The sequence below is a fragment of the Tarenaya hassleriana genome, unplaced genomic scaffold (genome assembly GCF_000463585.1).
Source record: "Tarenaya hassleriana unplaced genomic scaffold, ASM46358v1 Cleome4, whole genome shotgun sequence".
Lineage (NCBI taxonomy): Eukaryota > Viridiplantae > Streptophyta > Magnoliopsida > Brassicales > Cleomaceae > Tarenaya > Tarenaya hassleriana.
This window is the reverse complement of record NW_010966881.1, coordinates 901,135-921,140: the sequence shown is the minus strand read 5'-3', so window position 1 is coordinate 921,140 and position 20,006 is coordinate 901,135. Positions and strand designations below refer to the sequence as shown.

Below are 20,006 nucleotides of genomic sequence, written 5' to 3'. Positions count from 1 at the left end.
ACGCGTACGAGTTCTCTCTATATCGCAATATTTTACAATGGCCTTCTTAAGTCACAAGATTTACGGCTTGAATCAATGGGCTTTTCGACCGCCCGGTAAGCGGTTGACCAATTACCTTAACCAAAATAATTTTTGTATCGATTATGAATAACCGAACCGACCCCAAATTATGCATACCCTAAAGCAATTTAGCCCCTAATGTTATATGGTACAATCAAGCAAAAATTACACGAACCAAACATTCAAACATTATTATAATATATTGCATGTCCTTTTTGGCCACCAAACCAGCATCACTTTTACACCCACATACGTAAACGATTAACAAATAAAGAAACCCACTTCCACCGTAAACTACAGTCTTGAATCTTGATTACACACACACACATATATATATAGTGGGTCTTGTAAACAACATATATAAAAACACATATTGTGTAACGTCATCAAAGTTATGGATATCGTTTAAAACGTATCGTATTTACAGTTTTACCACAATTTTGATGATATAAACAAATACGTAATCTACGCACGTAATTGACGGTGGACAGTAACTATTAACATTTTTCCTTGATACATGTTTGTGCATACATATATATATATATATATCATCACAATCACGTGCACACCATCATGTGTATATAATATGCGATCACTTCCTTACGCGGAGACTTGATATTGGGACACGAGACGGCGAAGACGACGCTGCCGTTTCGAACAACCGATGACGACCCGACCCGACCCGGTTGAGATCCGATGCCCGAAACCTACCCGAAGAATTATTATCTCCAGGAAGTCTTATGTAATAACCAGGAGGAGGAGGAGAAAGATGATCGCTGAACAGAGCAGACGACACAGCTCCTTCTTTCTTGTAATGAACGATCGCTTTGTACAAAAATGGAATCAAACCCTCCATTTTTTTTTTGTTGAAGATTCTGGGATGCAGTGATCGAGGGTTTTGTGCGGTTTATAAGAGAGAGAGGGAGGGAGAAGTGATGACGTGGCGTGATGGGTACGAGGCCACGTGTGCTTAGGCGTGACGGGGATGGTGTATGAGATGATATTGTACTGCATCGAAGGGCGAACCAAAAACAAAAATGAATTTGAGTTTGAAAGGAAAGTTACAACTTACATGAAGGAACCTATGTGTGTTTATATCCAATAAGTATATTATTAGTTAATATCGTTTTTTTGGGGGCGAATGAATATGTAAGTATAACTTTTGTTTATTATAACATTAGTAACGGCGCTATTTATGTCGGATTAAAACATAATATACACATCATTAGCTATAAGATATTTAAGGATACATATTTATATATATAGAGAGAGAAAAACGATTCGGGCATTAATTTTGGAATATCCGGTTGTGTAGTTATGAATTTTTTTTAGTTCCAGTTTATACGTTTATTAATCGTATAACTGTTAATGGGATGTTATTTTTATAGAGTAAACTCTTACCATATGCTATTTTTTTTTGGGAAGTTCGCACATACTATATTCAAATTTCTTTGAAAAATAATAATGGATGGTGATTCTGAAAGACTTTGAAAGACTTTATTATTGAGCTTAATTCACAATGATAGTTACATTAGTATATATACATATGAGAGAGTTAACCTAGTGTAATAATTTTCCTAAACTTATGAGATATATGAATATACGCTGAGATATTATAAATATCTCCAATACGCCCCCTCAAGATGGAGGACCGGGAGAGACTCCAATCTTGACCGAGAGAGTTTGAAATGAAGTCCGAGAGAGAGGCTTGGTTAGCGCATCCGCAAGCTGATCCTTGGAGCTGACATGAGAGACGCGTAATGAGCCAACTTGAACCTGATTCTGAACGAAGTGGTAGTCGAGAGCAAGGTGTTTCATCCGTGAGTGAAATACCGGGTTGGCACAGAGATACGTAGCGCCCACATTATCACAAAAAATAACTGGAGTAGACGAGGAGGAGATACCGAGTTCAGAAAGAAGAGAACTTAGCCAACTAAGTTCAGCCGAGGTGTTGGCAATGGAGCGATATTCTGCCTCAGTAGAAGAGCGAGACAAACCAGAGAGCTTCTTAGATGACCAGGAAACCGGATGTTTCCCAAGATAAACAATGTAGGCCCCCGTTGATTTGAAATCACCGGGATCTCCTGCCCAGTCAGCATCACTGAAAGCATGGAGAGATGGAGCATTATCGACAGCGAAGAAAATTCCCGAATCTCGAGTTCCTGCCAGGAACCGGAGCACACACTTCACAGCAAGCCAGTGATCATCAGTGGGAGCATGCATGAACTGAGACAACTTGTTGACAGCAAAGCTAATGTCCGGCCGAGTCAAGGAGAGATACTGTAAGCTACCAACCACCATGCGGTATTCCAAGGGATCAGACAACGGCGTACCTGATGCGATCGTGAGACGAGAGGTAGAGACCATAGGCGTGGACACCGACTTGGCATCATGCATGCTTGTCTTGGCGAGAAGATCGTTAATATATTTCCGTTGACTCAGAAACAACCCCTTGGAGGAGCGAGTGGCTTCAATGCCCAAGAAAAACGAGAGAGCTCTAAGGTTCTTAAGAGAGAAACGAACAACAAGTGCAGAGATGAACTCAGAGACACGTGAGGGACAACTTCCCGTCACAATGAGATCGTCCACATACACAAGAACGAGTATCTGAACGGTAGCATCTCGAAAGATAAAAAGTGATGCATCAGCAACCGAGTTCACGAAGCCTTGAGCCAGAAGAAAGGTACGTAGCTCCGAATACCATGCACGAGGGGCCTGTTTCAAACCATATATAGCTTTCCGAAGCTTACACACAAACTCTGGCCGATCACGATCAATAAAACCCGGTGGTTGACTCATATACACCTCATCCGAGAGATGCCCTTGAAGAAAAGCATTATTAACATCAAGCTGACGAATATGCCACTTCATGGAAACCGCAAGACTCAGCACAACTCGAATGGTAGTGGGTTTGACAACCGGACTAAAAGTCTCCTGAAAATCAATGTCGGGCCGTTGGTGAAAACCCTTAGCAACAAGACGAGCTTTGAACCGATCAATTGATCCATCCGGATTTTTCTTGATGCGAAACACCCAACGACAGCCAACAACATTAGTAATGTCAACCGGAGGAACCAGATCCCACGTGCCATTCCGAATCAAAGCATCGAACTCGTCACTCATAGCTTGCCTCCATCTCGGGTCTTTCAAGGCTTGAGTAACACAACTCGGTTCCCTGTCAGAATCTATGAGAGAAGCTGCCAAGGTGAATTTTTGAATCGGCTTGACTATATTGTTCTTACCCCGAGTCAGCATCGGATGACGATTCCGAGTGGGAGACGGTGAAGACTGCTGAGAAACATCAGCCGCCGCCAGGATTCGATCATCGGAGTCAGTCGGAGAAACAGCCACAGGTGACGAGGAAAGTTCCTCAAGCTCCGCAGGAGAAGAATCTGCACTCACGGGACCATCAGTGGAGGAGGGACGTACCGGCGGCGAGAAGGGTAAGACACGAGACGCAGGAGAATCAGCCGAGAGAGACGAAGTCGACGATTCAACAGAATCCATAGAAGCCGAGGACTGAGCAAAAGGAAAGGAGGACTCATGGAAAACCACATGACGAGAGACAAACATTCGAGAGGTAGCCCGATCAAAACAAAAGTACGCACTTTGCGTAGAGGAGTAACCAAGGAAGACACAAGCACGAGATTTTGGGTCAAGTTTGTTGGATGCATATGGGCGCAACCAAGGATAGCAAAGACACCCAAACACACGCAGTTTCGAGTAGTTTGGAGGTGTAGAGAAAAGAGCCTCAAAGGGTGATTGCATGGATAAAACAGATGTTGGCATTCGGTTGATGAGGTATGTGGCCGTGGAAAGAGCATACGACCAATAAGACGAAGGAATAGACGCACGATGAAGGAGAGAAAGACCCGTTTCAACAATGTGACGGTGTTTTCTCTCGGAAATCCCATTATGTTCCGGTGTATGAGGTGGGGTGGTACAATGAGATATACCATGAGTGGAAAGAAAAGAAGAGAGCGCGAGAAACTCCCCACCATTATCCGAGTAAAGCGTCATAATCTTGGTCGAGAATCGATTCTCAACAAGAGCTTTAAAGCGGACGAATGTGTCATACACATCGGACTTACGTTTAAGAGGATAAAGCCAGGAATAACGAGTGAAATGGTCAACGAAAAGTACATAATATTTGAAGCCATCAACCGAAATAACCGGGGATGTCCATACATCCGAAAATAATAACTCAAGAGGACGAGAAGAATTTAAAGAGGAAACCGAAAATGGAAGCTTATGGCTCTTATTAATCGAACATGAATCACAAATCAAAGAAGAGTCGGAAGACAAGGAAATATTAAACTTAGAAACGACATGACGTAAAATGGAAGACGCAGGGTGACCAAGGCGAGAATGCCAAACAGACACAGAAGGTGTAAGACACGAGAAGGCAAGTGGAGTGGACAAAGAAGAGGAAGGCGCCGGCCAGACATAAACCCCGTCCCTAGGAAGACCTCAGATTAGTGGCGCCCCCGTGGAGAGATCCTTCACCTGAAACGCATTAGGAAAAAATTCCACAGACACATTGTTAGCATTACAAAGCTGATAAACTGAGATTAAGTTTTTCTCCATCGAGGGAACACATAAAACATTCTCAAGTTGTAAGGAACGACTATGAGAGGGCAGAAATGTAGAACCAGTGTGTGTGATGGGAAGACCCGTTCCATCACCGAGGACAACATCATCACCTCCTCGATAAGGGCTATGTAGAGATAGAGTAGCGAGATCAGAGGTGATATGATGAGAGGCACCGCTATCAACTAGCCAAGACCCCGAGTCAAGAGAAGAAACCGAAGCATGATTTGCTGATGGATGCCAAGGGCGCGGAGAGGGTGATGCCGAGGAACCCGCAGGAGCAGCAGAGATAATGCGGAACTGCGGGCACCGAGGAGCACTATGCCCAAAAACGCCGCAAGCCTGGCAGCGGCCTTGATAACCGCGATTGTGACCAGAGGAGTTCCGAGACCATGATTGCCCGCGATAGTTACCATGATCGCGAGAGGACGAACGTGAACGAGAGTTCGCCGGGTTGGCAGAGATTGGTAAAGAGGATAGCACCGGCGGAGCAACAGCAGCAAGTTTTGCCTCGTGATGTATCAGCTTCTCATGCAATTCCTCAACAGAAATCGGCACATCCTTAGCATGAACCATATCAATGATTGACTTGTAATCGTCCGGGAGACCATCAAGAATAAACTCAAGCAGATCTTCAAGATCTAGAGGTTTACCAAGCAGCGCAAGTTCATCAGCCTTCGACGTGATGAAACGAATGTATTCATCAATCGATTGTGTGCCCTTCACGCAACGCTTAATTTGATCACGGAGTTGAAGCAAATGTCACCGTGAAGCTTTCCCGTAAGTGTTGGCCAATGTTTGCCAAGCGTCTCTGACCGAAGCAGACCTAGCAACAAGGTGTTGAAGAGATGTGGAGATCGAGCCAATAAGAGCACTGTAAAGGAGTCGATCTTGTTGACGAAAGGGAGCAAATGCTGGATTCGGGCTGGACACACCATCGCAGAGCAGAAACGACGACGGGATAGTGTCGTCATCAGTGATAAAACCATCGAGGTTATAGCCTTCGAGAAGTGCCTTAATTTGGACACTCCAAGTAATGTAGTTCGACGGAGTGAGTTTTGTCACGTTCGTCATGTTGACGGTGAGGAGAGAGGTGCGTGGTTTCGCTGGATTGAACGACACGACAGTCTCGGTGTCGGTGTGGGTCGCGGAAGCAGCAGCAACATCAGAGGAAGACATGGCAGCAAAGAGGAATGCGAAACAGAGTAACGCCGGAGAAGAGGCAGGGGAGCCGAAACAGAAATCGGCGCAGGAAAAAAAATAAGGAGGCGGCGGCGAAAATAAGATTTGGATCAAGGGTCGTTAGACAAGGGCTCTGATACCATGAAAGACTTTATTATTGAGCTTAATTCACAATGATAGTTACATTAGTATATATACACATGAGAGAGTTAACCTAGCGTAACAACTTTCCTAAACTTATGAGATATATGAATATATGCTGAGATATTACAAATATCTCCAATAGATTCATAATTTAAATAAGCTCTGGTTAATAATTTTGATGGTAACCAAATGAATACAAAAATAATATATATTTTTTTTATATCAATTCACTCTTAACTTGTATATACTAGGTATTAGATATGAGAATGAAAACTTATAGATTTAAAATAACTGAGTTTAATTACACAATTAATTATTCACCACCAAAAAATATAATATTTAAAAAATCTAATTTCACCCACCCCACTAGCATCAATCTTTGGATGAAGTGAAGGGTGGTTGGAAAGTTTAATCCCAACGTCATTTTCTTAAATATATCATCTGATTTTTGTTTGTTTATTTATTTATTTATTTATTTTCTTATTTGACTTCAAAGTGGGGACGTCTTGTTCCAATGTCACGTTAGGTGAGGGGGAGAGAGATTCACAAACTCGTTTTTTGTATAGTCTATCATTTTTAAAAATATTTATTTTTGAATTATCCATCCATGACATGACATTAAATATTAAATAAATGCTGCTATTTCGCACATACAAAAAATAGACCCGTTGTATCGAATAAAAAATAATTTATTGAAAAGTTTATGTAATCTATACATACATAAATATATACATATACTATATTATGTATATGCTAACATGTAGAAATAATGTTCCCACATTCCACCCATTAATAAATTATACTCGAGTACTTTTCTAACTGGGGGTACGATTAGGCCCGGCCCATTATTGAAGCTTAAGACTATGTTCAGAATGGTTAGGCCCGGCCCAATACACAATTTGGACCGGTTTGGTTAGCCCGACCAATAAAATTCACAACTTAACCGGTTCCATACAATTGCGAAAACCCAAATACATGATGTTGAATTTTTTTTTTTTTGATGAAATGTGATTTGGTATTAATGCCGTAAAGTTTTTGAATTGTACAAAACGAGGCTAATCAGGCTGTAGATGAGCAAAATAATATGACATCTCATGTGCAAGTGGTAATAAACATTCCGATTACGATGTTGTTGAATTTACATATACATAATGGTTATTCATGGGAAAGAAGGTCGAATGCTCATATAGATTAAAATTTCTATATTATACAATTTCAAATTTTTATTTTTTAAACTATTTTAATTTTATAAGTATATATTTTTCTAATATGATTCAATTCTCTAAATTATTTTCATTTACTTCTATACTATTTTTTACTCAATCGTATATTGTATACCAAAAAACCGGGAAAACAACAACGAAACGTACCAGTTTAGATATTAAATAAATTAATAAGTATAATGCGAAAAAAATATCCGTTTTTTTAAATAGAATCATTCGTGTTTTATTGACTTCAATATATACTTTTTTTTCTTAAATTATAACATGTGACTTTATGATCAGATATTTATCTCATTGTTTATAACGTTAAATTTATGATGTTTTAATTAAATGGTTAGTAAAATATTCAAATGTATGAACATAATGAATCAATGTGATCACCGTAAATTTAACATTATAATCAATAAAATCAAAATGTGACTAAAACTATATTGATAAGTTTACATGTTGAAGAAGGCTACCTCTTGAATTTAAAATACCAAAATAAGGTATTTTTGATACAATGCCACTTCAAATCGTAGAACCGCCAACGAAGACCAGCAGACGGTCTCTTATCGTCGTCTTCATCTTCATTCATTGCTGGTCCTCCATTATTGCAGAATCTCTTTACTTTTTTCCATCTCTTTAAGGAAATCCGATTGGATCTCACGCAAAAACATCATCGCTCGATTCCTCCGCATTGGTTCTTCGGTGGAGCTGTTACTGCGGTAAGAGCGCGGATCCGCGGCGGAGATGGCTCCCAACGATCCGACAACTGGCGCCGGAGGTGGCGGTTTCTTCGCTTCTATTACTTCTACGATCTCCAATTTCGGATCGGCCATGAGCAAATCAGTTAACGGGTAAGTAATTGAGATCCCCTCTGTGAATTTTGTTGCGCTCAAAATCGGATCTGCCAGTATTTTAGCCGTTAATGCTCGAATTCTGCCTCGTTTTTGTTGTTGAATTGTGGAAATTTTGTTTTATTTCGTTATTCATATGCTAATCGTTGGTTTCCTAGATCGTCGAGTCCACACCACTGTTGTTGCTAATTCTGCTTGTGTGTTTTTATTCCAATTCAATTTATTGGATTTTGCTTTGTTTCTCAGTTTGATGGGATATGAAGGGCTCGAAGTTATCAATCCTGAAGGAGGGACCGAAGATGCGGAGGAGGAAGCAAGGAGAGGAAGATGGAAGCAAGAGGTACACTGCTCGTTTCAATAAAGAACTTCCCCGTGATTCACATTGTTTATAATTACCAAAACCAGCAAAATTAGTTGATCTAATCTTCCAAGAACATATCTTTTTACCCCTTTCCAGGACCGTGATGGCTATTGGAAGATGATGCAGAAGTACATAGGAGCAGACGTTACATCTATGGTGACCCTTCCTGTGATTATTTTTGAACCCATGACGATGCTGCAGAAAATGGCAGAGGTTCGTGCTCTGGGATCAGATCGTGTGAAGATATATGTTTTGACCTGATAATCTTTTACTCTGCTGTTGATTCAAATCCTTTACCCGTATCCTTGTCCTGTTGCTGGCAGTTGATGGAATACTCACACCTGCTAGACATGGCAGATAAAACTGAGGACCCTTACATGCGATTGGTCTATGCTTGTAAGCACATCTCTAATCACTGTCTTGTCTCTGTCTTTCCAGCCTTGTTTATATGCGAGCAGAATTAATTATGCTGTTAGGTTTGGTCTCAGAGTGTTTAATTGTATTTGATATTTACAGCATCATGGGCTATATCCGTCTATTATGCTTACCAACGTACATGGAAGCCGTTCAATCCAATTCTCGGGGAAACTTATGAGATGACCAATCATGGTGGGATCAGTTTCATATCTGAGCAGGTGAGGCTCTGCTTTAGAACCTGTGTAACTGTGTTCCTTCCTCTTGAGTTCTGAGAAATTGTCCAAGGTTATTAGATCTATGATGCTGATAATGATTTGTTCATCAGGTCAGTCATCACCCTCCTATGAGTGCCGGTCATGCGGAAAACGAGCATTTCGCATACGACGTGACTTCGAAACTGAAAACGAAATTCCTTGGCAATTCGATTGATGTCTATCCAGTGGGAAGGTACCCTCTTAAACTCGACAAAACTCCAAATGTATGAACTTTACATTCTACATCGGTACATCCTGGAACACAAAAAGCCTTCTTTTTTACGCCTATTGACCTTGTGTCGATGAACATGTATGTATGCAGGACAAGAGTGACGCTTAAAAGAGATGGCGTGGTCCTTGACTTGGTACCTCCACCGACTAAGGTTCACAACCTAATCTTTGGAAGAACTTGGGTTGATTCACCTGGGGAGATGATCATGACAAACCTAACCAGCGGTGATAAAGCCGTGCTTTATTTTCAACCATGTGGCTGGTTCGGGTATGTTCTTCATCTCGATTTAACAACATCTAGAACCCATATAATTTGTAGTTTCTAGTTCCACCCACCATTGCAACCAGGCTAATAGTAACTTCAAATGAAATTAATCATCTTCATGCTTTTCCGTTTAAATCTGAAATGTGAACAGAGCTGGTCGATATGAGGTGGATGGATACGTGTATAATGCAGCAGAGGAGCCAAAGATACTAATGACCGGGAAATGGAACCAGTCCATGAGTTATCAGCCATGTGACATAGAAGGTGAACCTCTCCCAGGCACTGAACTCGAAGAGGTTTGTTCACACTCTTTTCATCATTCTCAGGTTGCAGTCTTACTGACACCATATCGATCATCTACAACCACAGGTCTGGAGGCTTGCTGATGCACCAAAGAATGACAAATTCCAATACACGCAATTTGCTCACAAGATCAATAGCTTCGACACGGCCCCAAAAAAACTGCTGGCATCTGACTCGCGTCTACGCTCCGACAGATACGCACTCGAGATGGGAGATATGTCCAAGTCCGGCTGTGAAAAGAGCAGGTATTTTCAACATGATCACTGTTCAGTGACAGAGTGGGAATATGAACATGACCATATCATAGACACCAGACCTCTACAGAAGTGTAGCATCTGAAAAAACGAAGAAATACTGATACCCGGGTTTTGTTTCGGTTTTCTCAGCCTGGAGGAGAGACAGAGAGCTGAGAAGAGAGCCCGAGAAGAGAGAGGCCATAAATTCACCCCTAGATGGTTCGATATAACGGAGGACATCACTCCAACGCCATGGGGCGACCTTGAAGTTTACCGATACAACGGAAAATATGCAGAGCACCGAGCAGATGCAGATGCAGATGCAGATGGCAGTGAAGGTAACGCCGCCCATGTGAAATCTATTCAGTTCAATCCATGGCAATATGAAGATATGGCTGCTTAGTCAGAGGAAGACCACATTTTTTTTCCTTCTCAAAACCATATGATAGGCTTTGTCTAGTTTTCAGTTACTAAATATTTTGTATTCATGTTGGATATTCAGATCTATATTTATTGATTATGAACATAATTGCTGTATTCGGTATTGAGTCACGCTGGAAGGATGCAAAACGACAGCGTTGCACCTTAATGGTAATAGATGGGCCACAGGCCCAAACCCAACAAGTAAACATTAAAACCCATTGGGCTGATTCAAGGGCATTTACCTTTCGTGATTTGACACAAATTATGATATCTAATCCTAATTTTTCTTTTTCAGCAAACAAATTCAAAGTACATTACACTGAATATTGTCTATAAAAATGTCTATATCACAAAGCTTATATAAAGCTAATATGTTAATTAATATCCTTCGGTTATATTTTTATTATTTATTTGAGATCTACCGTGCAGTACATACATTTACGTATTGAAAACTTCTTTGATAAATATTTTAGAAAAGATTAACATACTGCCGACCGACATCATATATTTTTTTTCGTATCAACATATAGATATGAAAGTACGATTGTAGAGTTTATTATGAATTTATGCAAATTTTCTTTACTTGTTTTCTTTCGACGACGCCGTTTAGGTGGACAACCTGAAGACTGTCGACGTGGCGCGATTCCGTACGTTCGATATAGAACGGCGTCGTTTAGAATACGAAATGTTGAAAACAGTTTTTCTTTGTCAGATTGAAATTAGGGTTTAAATAAAAAAATCGTTCATTTCTTAGTTTTCTTTCTTTATCAGGATCTGCAGTTCATCGTATATGTTCTCGCAGATATCGTTGAAGGATCGGATCGTCGATTTTTCTCGTTCATGGCAGCGATCTACAGTCTTTACATTATCAATAAGTCTGGTGGTTTGATATTCTACAAGGTACGATCTCTTTCTCTGTACTTGTTTCCCTGGTAGGCGTTGGTTGTGAATTTTAGCCTGTTTGGTTACTGAGAAAGTGCGGGAAGAGAAAGTATTTGGGATCATGAGATCTAGAAGCAATGGGCTTGTGACGAGATGACACTATTCGCTCTCTGATTTGAGAGTATGCGAATAGAACGATAGGATTCAGGCTCTGTTTTCTTATATTTAGCTCCCGAGAGAATCTATAAACTGAAAGTGGTAGAATTTACCAAGTTTAGGAACTTTGACTTTGGGAGTGAAACGAACTGGTGGGATTTGTGGTTTGATGGTGTGATGTTCCTGTTTGGTTTGTTTGGTTCTCAATCAAATGAGAGAGAGAGAAGAGAAGAATTACAGAGTGGAATTTGAGATGCTCGGTGAGATTAGATGAACAAAGAAAGCTCGTTTGCTTGCTTTTGAGAAGAAAGAAGAAAAGGATTCAATATATAGTTTTGACAATGGATTTTGACCCTCCACGATCAAAATCTGTGGCGAAGATCCAGCGTGAAATTTCGCTTATTGCAAATGGTTTTTGATAGCTCGACGTGTAAAGTTTGTTCTTTCCGTGCTCGGCTAAAGCAATGTGTGTTTGGATTTGGAAAATTCAGGACTATGGATCGAAGGGACGGATGGATACAAATGACAGCTTGAGAGTGGCCAGTTTATGGCATTCGATGCATGCAATTTCTCAGCAGCTATCACCTGTTACCGGTTGTTCAGGAATCGAGCTCCTTGAAGCTGACACCTTTGATCTCCACTGCTTTCAGTCTCTCACTGGTATGAATGTAGGGTTTTAAAAAAAAAAAATTTAAAATGGTACTTGATAGAATTTTGAGATGTGATTATGATGTTTGTCCATTCAGGAACAAAGTTTTTCGTGGTTTGTGAACCGGGAACTCCATACATGGAGAGCCTCTTGAAGTCCATATACGAGCTATATACCGATTATGTTTTGAAGAATCCTTTCTATGAGATGGAAATGCCTATCAGGTGCGAGCTTTTTGACGTCAACCTTACACAGGCAATACAGAAAGATCGCGTCTCGTTGCTCGGACGGTGAGCAATCCATGATACTAATCTTTCATGGGGGGGTGGATGGATTGCTTCGCTCCTTCTGCATTATTCTCCTGACCATTTTGTAAGTTCTTACTTGAGGATTTACCTACCTGTTCCTTGTTTTTACTTTTTTGCTGGAAGGGATTGCATTTGTTCTGCTTGAGGTTCATTCACAGAGTCTTGGTTATTGTTAATGCAATCATGTTCATGTAGTGCCTAGTTACATTTCAAGAAGTTTTGTTCAAGCATACTCAACGACAAAACCTGTTAACACACAAGAGAGAGAGAACAGTTTGGGGCCATTGGAATGAATTCAGCTCTTTAGCCTAAAGAAGACTGGTCTCTATGGTCTGAAGCATGGCCAATGTGTAAAAAGAAAAAGAAACCTATAATTTAAACAAAATTTTAAATAAACCCCAAACTATCTCAATTTTTGTAGAGAGCCCCTCGACCTTTACAAACCATAGAGATGGCGTATAGAAAAAATTATCAACTCTTCTTCAATAAGAAGTTCTGTACAGAATCAATTGGTCATAAAGATGATCTCATATCTACAGCCATGTGAGTCGTCGTGTCCGAGCTTCAGCAGAAAGTGTGCATGATTCTTAGTTACTGTGTTAGATTGATGAAGAAAAAGCCTGCAATCAAGAGTCTGAAGAGAACTTTAATGGCATTCACCGATGATTCTCGTGGAAACGCTCCGAGTTTTTCACATGCTCCCTGTACCTGAAATGGTGAAAGATTATGCATAAACGCACAGGGATAGAACAAGAATCTATCGTGCCGGGAAAGATGGAAACTCTTTACTCGGAGATTTTTAATGATTCTTTCTCTGAGTTGAAGGGAAGGAGGTTCCTTCTAACTTATCCTCTCATATGTAAGTAACCTGAGAAGATTTTGTTTTCGTCACACCTGGATTCTCTTTCTCAGGCAGAAACTCAAGTTGTCTTGATTTGAAGACTGCTGTTCTTTTGGACCTTAGCCGATATGGGGGAGACACATCGCAACCACTGCCCTTTGACCCGAGGTTTTTGCCATCTTGATAACCAGATCTCTCAGACAAGCCTTCTCTTCCAGCTGGAGACTTCTCTGAACTATCTTCAAAGTTCTCGCTTTTATCAGCCTCCATGTCTGAACTGCTGGTATCATCCATTTTCCCAACATTAACAGATTTCCGTCTCTTCCTAAAGATAGAGGGTGTGTTTGGAAATGTCCTAGCAGCCTCTCTGAGGTAAGATTCAGGACTTCTTGAAGCAAAACTACCACTACTCTTCGTACAAGGTGGAGTGAAGAAGCTAACTGGCGATGAACCTGGACTGCGACCACATCCATATGCATAATATCCACGCTGGAAATCCGGCTCTGATGACAAGTACAAGTCAACCATAGGCCTGTAGAACAGAAAACCATGCTCTGGAGTTCCAAACCCTTCTTCTTCCGTGTGGGCTAATCTGTCCTCATAACCTCTCGAGTTCGAGTTAACTACATTCTCTGGAAATGGCTCGGAATTATGCAATCGAGACTTGTACTCCACAGCAGGAGAGCGCGCATTCTCATTAATACGGATTCTTGACGAAGCAGCAGCTGCTTCTTCAAGTGGAGCTGAAGAATTGGTGTGGTCTCTTCCATCTTCATCTGGTTTGTTTACATCTGTAGTCCCAGAAGAGGTTTGGGCAACTGAATCAGAATCCTTGTTTTGGCAAGAAGATGAAGGTTTAGTGGAATCTCGGGCCGTGTCAGCAACACCATGGTCTCTTATGCCATTGACAAAGCCGTACTTCGCTGCTGGTGGCAGGTTGTCCGTAGCTAAGTAAAGATCTAACTTTTTCTTCAATGAACTGTTCCAGTGGTTCTTTATCGCATTATCAGTCCTGAGTGAGAGTCAAGTAAAGTTTTCATAAAACCATAGGCATTAGGGTTATTATGAACAAAGAATGAGAACTCAACGGAGTTATTTACGACTAGTTTGTATTTGAGAGCCATTTTGTGCAGTTCAAAGTTCATGTCGCCGTTGCTATTCCATTAATATGCACGCGAAAAAATGTTAAAATGACTGCAAGTATCGGATATTTCAATATAACCAAGCACATTTATGGCTAGAGCTGCTAAGAGTTAAAATCCATAACAAGTCTGCAGCTTGATGACAGCATTAGCAGCTTTGCCGAATGATTCAGAGAGTTCAATATCTAATTCCAATTAATTCAACAAGAAAAGCATATTAGCATACCTGCCGGGTAAGGCTTTAGCTATTTCAGCCCATCTGTTGCCATATATTCGATGAGCATTTACCAGAGCTAACTCTTCTTCTTCAGTCCACGCATACTTTTTAATATCAGGATTCAAATGGTTATGCCACCTGCAAATAGCCAGGCAATGAACTCAGGTGAATAAAAACACATCGATGTTTTTATAACCAATCATAGATATGAACTTATTCCCTGTATCAACATACACTTGCTTACACAAATTACCTTTCTCGGCATTGCTTCCCTATACGACCTGGTAAAGACCTGGCAATAAGAGACCATTTCCGAGGCCCATTTTGTTGAACAAGTTCTACAATTTTATCATCCTCCTGCAAAACCAGAGAAGAAAGAAACAGAATTTTAAGCCCTCAAGTTTCATATAAACTTGCATAAAAAAAATCTCAGCGAAAAGAAAAATAACCTTTCGAGTCCAGGGTCCTTTGACAAGCTCGGGATTAAGTACTTTCTGCCACCGGTGCAGGCATTGAACCTCTGTTCTATCGGGGAAGAATTCCGCTGTGAACAAATACATAAACCGGTCGAACCAAGTCAAATGAAAAGAACAGTAGCTCAAACAAGCTATTGTAAACTCCCAAGAAAAAAAGAACAAATGAGATTAAAGTTTTCTTGCAATGTGCAAACCTGATCAATTTTATAAGAGATAACCATGGAACTATTAGGAGAACGAATAAAAAGTATGAAATTTCCAAGGATTGATTAGAACATTTTAGGACAAGACTCGAGCTTGGAATCCCGATCATAGAAACAGTTTACACACTTTCCAATTTCAAATTTTAGTAGACCACTAATCTCGAGGCATCAGTGATAGTGTTACCACAGTTACTAGAGGTAGATTTTGAAAAGCAAACCTATTTTCTTCCAGCTCTTTCCTTTGTACATCTCAACAGCTTTTCTCAGAGTATCATCCTGCGTTATTCATAGAATAGTTTTTAAACTCTACGAAAAACAACCAAATTCAGGTGAGATTGTACACAGCAGCTTCACTACCACATGTCACAGTCCTTAGCAAGAAAGTGGAACCACGGATCAAACATAGAATAGGAGGAACCAATCACAAACCTCCTCAGGAGTCCAGCCGCCTTTTGCTCGTCTTATAGGGCCTGTGGTCCTCCTGCAGATTTGGAAGGTGGATCTTGTAAGAGAAAGAAACACTTAACAATTGCAAAATCAAACTTCAATGCACGGGTTTGGCGTGAAACTGGAGAAGAATGTTGCAAAATCCACAGCTGAATTTAGATACACTATGAAAAATATGAATCGGTATATGGAAAAGGAATCAATTCGGATGATACCGATGAGTATGAAATGCAGTGGCGGGACTTGCAGCTCCGGGTGTCTTGAGGAGACTATTGCCACTGCCTTCGGACATAGACGAGCTTGAAGCAGCTGTTAGTTGCTTGTTTTCCATGCACTGATCCTCAATTCTCACTTCACCAGTCTCCTACAAAATCCATCCCCATTAATCAAAATACCAGAATCTCATAAGAACCAATCTTATAACCAAAAAAGATTAATATCGAATCTCCACCAAAACAACCAGTCAAAATCAGCAAACCCTAGAAACCCAACAGTCGCAAAGCACGAAGCAAACACAATTTTGATCTCATAATCAAGAATTCATCAGTTCACAATTCAATACCCTCAAACTCAAAACCTAGGGTTTCTATAAATTCTAGTCACGGAAATAAACAAAACCCTTTGTTTACGAAACCGTAAAACAAGGCTCCGAATCAGCACCAACAATCGCGAACTAAATCAGTAACAGAAAACTACAATCCGATCACAAGAACAACGACACGAATCAGAGACGCCAGAAGAAAACTACAACCCGATCGCAAGACCAACAACACGATTCAAGTTCGAGGCGAAGACCGACATTTTCCCGAGAACAAGCGGCTGGATTCGAACTGTGGCTCATCGATAGAGGGATTTAAGATCTCGCGAGCAGCAGAAGGAGAAGGAAACGTTAAAAAAATCAAAACTTTTTTCGAAAAATACTTTGCCCGTTGAACCAGAGAGATGAGAGAGAAAACCGATCGAAATAAAAAATATATATATAAAGAGTTAAAAGGGCACTGCTATTATAACGAATACTTCTTCTACCGTCATCTCCGTTACCCGGCCACCGTTACCTTCTCTTAATGTCTATCTTATCTTCCCCTGGACCGGACCGGACGGTCCACGCAAGAAACCTGACCGGACTTTTTAACCGAACCAAAGCGGAATATTTTTGTCATTATTTAATTGTTTTTATTGATTTATTAATTTATTCAAATTCATGAGATATTCCAGTCCTGTTGACAAACAAAATTTTTAAAATACATGAGATGAACTAAAACATAAAATTGTTAATTCTAAATTATAATTGTTTTTTTATATTTTATAATGAGTTGTATGTATTATAGATTGATTTTTTTATAACTCATTGATAAAAAAAGACTTTGTATTGTCATATATTATCTAAACTTTACCACTTTACATATAATGAATTTGAGACTATTGCAATTATATCGTATATGAACGTGTACATTTAAACCAGATTTATTTTCATAAATAAATATTTAAATTAATAATTGATTTTGTACAATAGAATTTAAACGTTTTGATTTGACTCGTCTTTAAATTCACTTGCAATCTCTTAAAAATAATTAAAGATGTAGAACCGGAAGTTTCGGTTAGAAGAATCCGGTTATCATAACCATGGAATTGGAACGGGAATCCAAGGGGTTTTTAACGGACGTTAACGGCAGAGGGTATAATGTTGGGGACAGAAAGTTTGAATCTCAAACGGCATTTCATTGATGCACTGGCCATTGAACACGTATGCAATCCAAAGGCACGGGGGCGATTCTGGACCGTCGGATCCATCGTGAGGAAAATTTTATCTTAAGCGTGTCTGTTGTAATCTTATCAGATCGAGAATAGCGGAGAGCCATCCGATCTTGAGAAATCAATGGTGCAGAGCACTGTCATATTGTTTTCATTTTTAGATTTTCTCCACTGATTTTTCATTCATGTATGCTAATAATGAGTGAAAATTAATTTTATATTTAAAGTTATACGTTATATCTTTAATAATATATTTTTTTATTATGACGTGCAATTAATTAGTGATGACATTTCGGTTCGTTTTGGTATAATTGAATCAAAGATCATATACAAATTACATAAACCAATATTATTAATATATAGTTTTTTTTTTTGTTGTAGTTGAGATAGATTGGGTGAACTTTTAGATTATAAAAAAAATAAATAAATATATAGTTATTTTTAAACCCGCAGAATATGAAATTCTTAACCCATACAGAAAGTAGCAAACTTTAGTCATCTCAATTTTAAGACTGGACCGCAGAGACATTCACGCAAACTTAACGACAACACGACGAAACCAGCAGCCGCCGGAAACAAAGTTTTCCGGCGACGGATATTCTTATTTACGACGTAGAATAGAACCAAACCTAAATCACCATTAAGGGTTATTATTACAAAGCTACTGCAGCACCTAAGCGGCACATTAGGGTTCTTCATTTACAGGTGCAAGGGTCGCATTTGCAGTCAGAACCGCACTTGCAGCCTCCGTTCTCGGCGCCGGTTTCGCCGGAAGCCTCTCCGTATACGGCCTTCATGGTCGGAGCAACGCCGAGGACAAGGCTCTCGGTGGTGGTGTTCTCGCCGAAGAAGCTCACGTCGGGGTACATTTTGCATCTACGGAAGAGAACATAAACCGAGAAAAAAAAAAAGTACGTCATGATCGGTGCGAATGGAGATCGTCGGTTCAGGAACGGAAAATTCCGCTTGGATCTCATACAGTGAAGAATCAACATGCCGAAATTCAAAATTCAAACAAATCCAAACATCCAATCCAACTATTACGGAAACTAATTTGATTTCAGCGATGGAAATCGTCAAGATCTACGAGGGATTTCAAATTAAAAACAGAACCGATAATATTTCAAAAAAAAAAAAACGGAAGGAGATGTTGGAGCCATGAATATGAAGACGATTTGCTTGAACATTTCTCAAATTTGAAAAACAAAACTCACACAAATCAAACATCAAAGATGCATGGCCCTGGACACAGATCATTGCAGCAAACAACAACGATTTTCTCGAGAAACAAACGAGGGGGAAAACAGACTCCAATCTTACCCTCCGCAGCCACTGCCGCACTTGCAGCCAGATCCACACCCGCAGTTTCCTCCGCAGCAAGACATTTTCCCGAGAAAATTCACAGAGCTCCAAATTCACCGAAAAGTAATATCAGAAGCTAAATCAATCGCTGATGTGAAACAACGTGGGAGGGGAGGCTCCAATTTATAGTCCAAACGAGGCGATCTCAGCCGTCCACGTGTCATGATCCCGCTCCATGCACGCATTATATCTCGTTCGTATCTTCGTCGTTCAATAATTGTGAACTCGTTTCGGAGCATACGCTATTCCGTATCCGACGATCTTATCACCGTCTGATCTCAACTTGTTATCATTAGATCTTCAATGAACGGCTTAGATTCTTTTTTAATCTTCATTGCTGTTTTTATGTATATGTATGTAGAAAATCATTATAATTTAGGGAAAATGACATTTTCCTACACCGATTATGTTAAATGTTACCTTTTTCTACACGAATTTTTAATTTGACAAAAAATTACACCAAATTATCTAATATACCAAATTGATACACGAACTACCCAATTTAACTGCAATTTCCTACACAATCTAAAAACGGTGTTAAATGTCCGTTAACTGATGACGTGGCATGCCACGTGGCATCTGACATGGCACGCCACATGAAAATTTTGTCATGTCAGCATGCCACGTCATATTTTTTTTAAAAAAAAAAACAAAAAATCCAAAAAATTACAAAAAAAATAAAAAACAAAATTTTAAAAAATAAAAACAAAAAATCTAAAAAAATGCAAAAAAATAAAATAAAATAAAAATAAAAAGTAAAAAAATACACATATATACATATATATATATATTCATATCTATGTACAAATACAAATATAAATATATATATTCCTATATATATCTATTTGAATATTTTTTTATTTTGTATATATTTATATAGGAGGATTTATGTTTATAAATTTGTATTTGTATGTGGATATATATATATATTGATTGTTTTGTATGTATGTACGTATATATATACACACAATACATACGTGTATATGTATTTATATATATATATATGTATGTGTATATATATAAATATACTTGTATGTATGTAT

The 20,006-nt window shown here is 39.5% G+C and overlaps 4 protein-coding genes across 6 annotated transcripts; 2 read left to right on the top strand and 2 right to left on the bottom strand.

Moving 5' to 3' along the window:
- Positions 1 to 7,702: 7,702 nt before the first annotated feature.
- On the top strand, positions 7,703 to 10,642 carry LOC104823264 (oxysterol-binding protein-related protein 3A). Its single transcript, XM_010554748.1, has 10 exons — positions 7,703 to 8,038; positions 8,285 to 8,378; positions 8,496 to 8,612; positions 8,723 to 8,795; positions 8,916 to 9,034; positions 9,142 to 9,263; positions 9,393 to 9,569; positions 9,718 to 9,862; positions 9,936 to 10,114; positions 10,256 to 10,642. Exons 1-10 carry the CDS (start codon positions 7,932 to 7,934, stop codon positions 10,506 to 10,508), a joined length of 1,386 nt encoding a protein of 461 aa, XP_010553050.1. The 5' UTR covers positions 7,703 to 7,931; the 3' UTR covers positions 10,509 to 10,642.
- A 625-nt stretch (positions 10,643 to 11,267) lies between these two features.
- On the top strand, positions 11,268 to 12,739 carry LOC104823263 (trafficking protein particle complex subunit 4-like). The gene is made up of 3 exons (XM_010554747.2): positions 11,268 to 11,428; positions 12,058 to 12,226; positions 12,313 to 12,739. Exons 1-3 carry the CDS (start codon positions 11,369 to 11,371, stop codon positions 12,507 to 12,509), a joined length of 426 nt encoding a protein of 141 aa, XP_010553049.1. The 5' UTR covers positions 11,268 to 11,368; the 3' UTR covers positions 12,510 to 12,739.
- A 117-nt stretch (positions 12,740 to 12,856) lies between these two features.
- On the bottom strand, positions 12,857 to 16,801 carry LOC104823262 (transcription factor RAX1-like). Of its 3 annotated transcripts, XM_010554744.1 has the most exons (9): positions 16,601 to 16,801; positions 16,065 to 16,213; positions 15,832 to 15,883; positions 15,621 to 15,678; positions 15,173 to 15,267; positions 14,977 to 15,080; positions 14,733 to 14,861; positions 13,418 to 14,376; positions 12,857 to 13,231 (listed from the first exon to the last, which is right to left on the bottom strand). In XM_010554744.1, the coding sequence occupies exons 1-9, from the start codon at positions 16,688 to 16,690 to the stop codon at positions 13,215 to 13,217; spliced, it is 1,653 nt and encodes a 550-aa protein (XP_010553046.1). In that variant the 5' UTR covers positions 16,691 to 16,801; the 3' UTR covers positions 12,857 to 13,214. The 3 variants fall into 3 exon arrangements, with proteins under 3 accessions (XP_010553046.1, XP_010553045.1, XP_010553047.1); XM_010554743.1 differs by having other exon boundaries at positions 12,857 to 14,376; XM_010554745.1 differs by having other exon boundaries at positions 12,857 to 14,376; positions 16,649 to 16,801.
- Positions 16,802 to 18,058: 1,257 nt separating this feature from the next.
- On the bottom strand, positions 18,059 to 19,063 carry LOC104823261 (metallothionein-like protein type 2). The gene is made up of 2 exons (XM_010554742.2): positions 18,922 to 19,063; positions 18,059 to 18,477 (listed from the first exon to the last, which is right to left on the bottom strand). The coding sequence occupies exons 1-2, from the start codon at positions 18,984 to 18,986 to the stop codon at positions 18,297 to 18,299; spliced, it is 246 nt and encodes an 81-aa protein (XP_010553044.1). The 5' UTR covers positions 18,987 to 19,063; the 3' UTR covers positions 18,059 to 18,296.
- Positions 19,064 to 20,006: the final 943 nt, after the last annotated feature.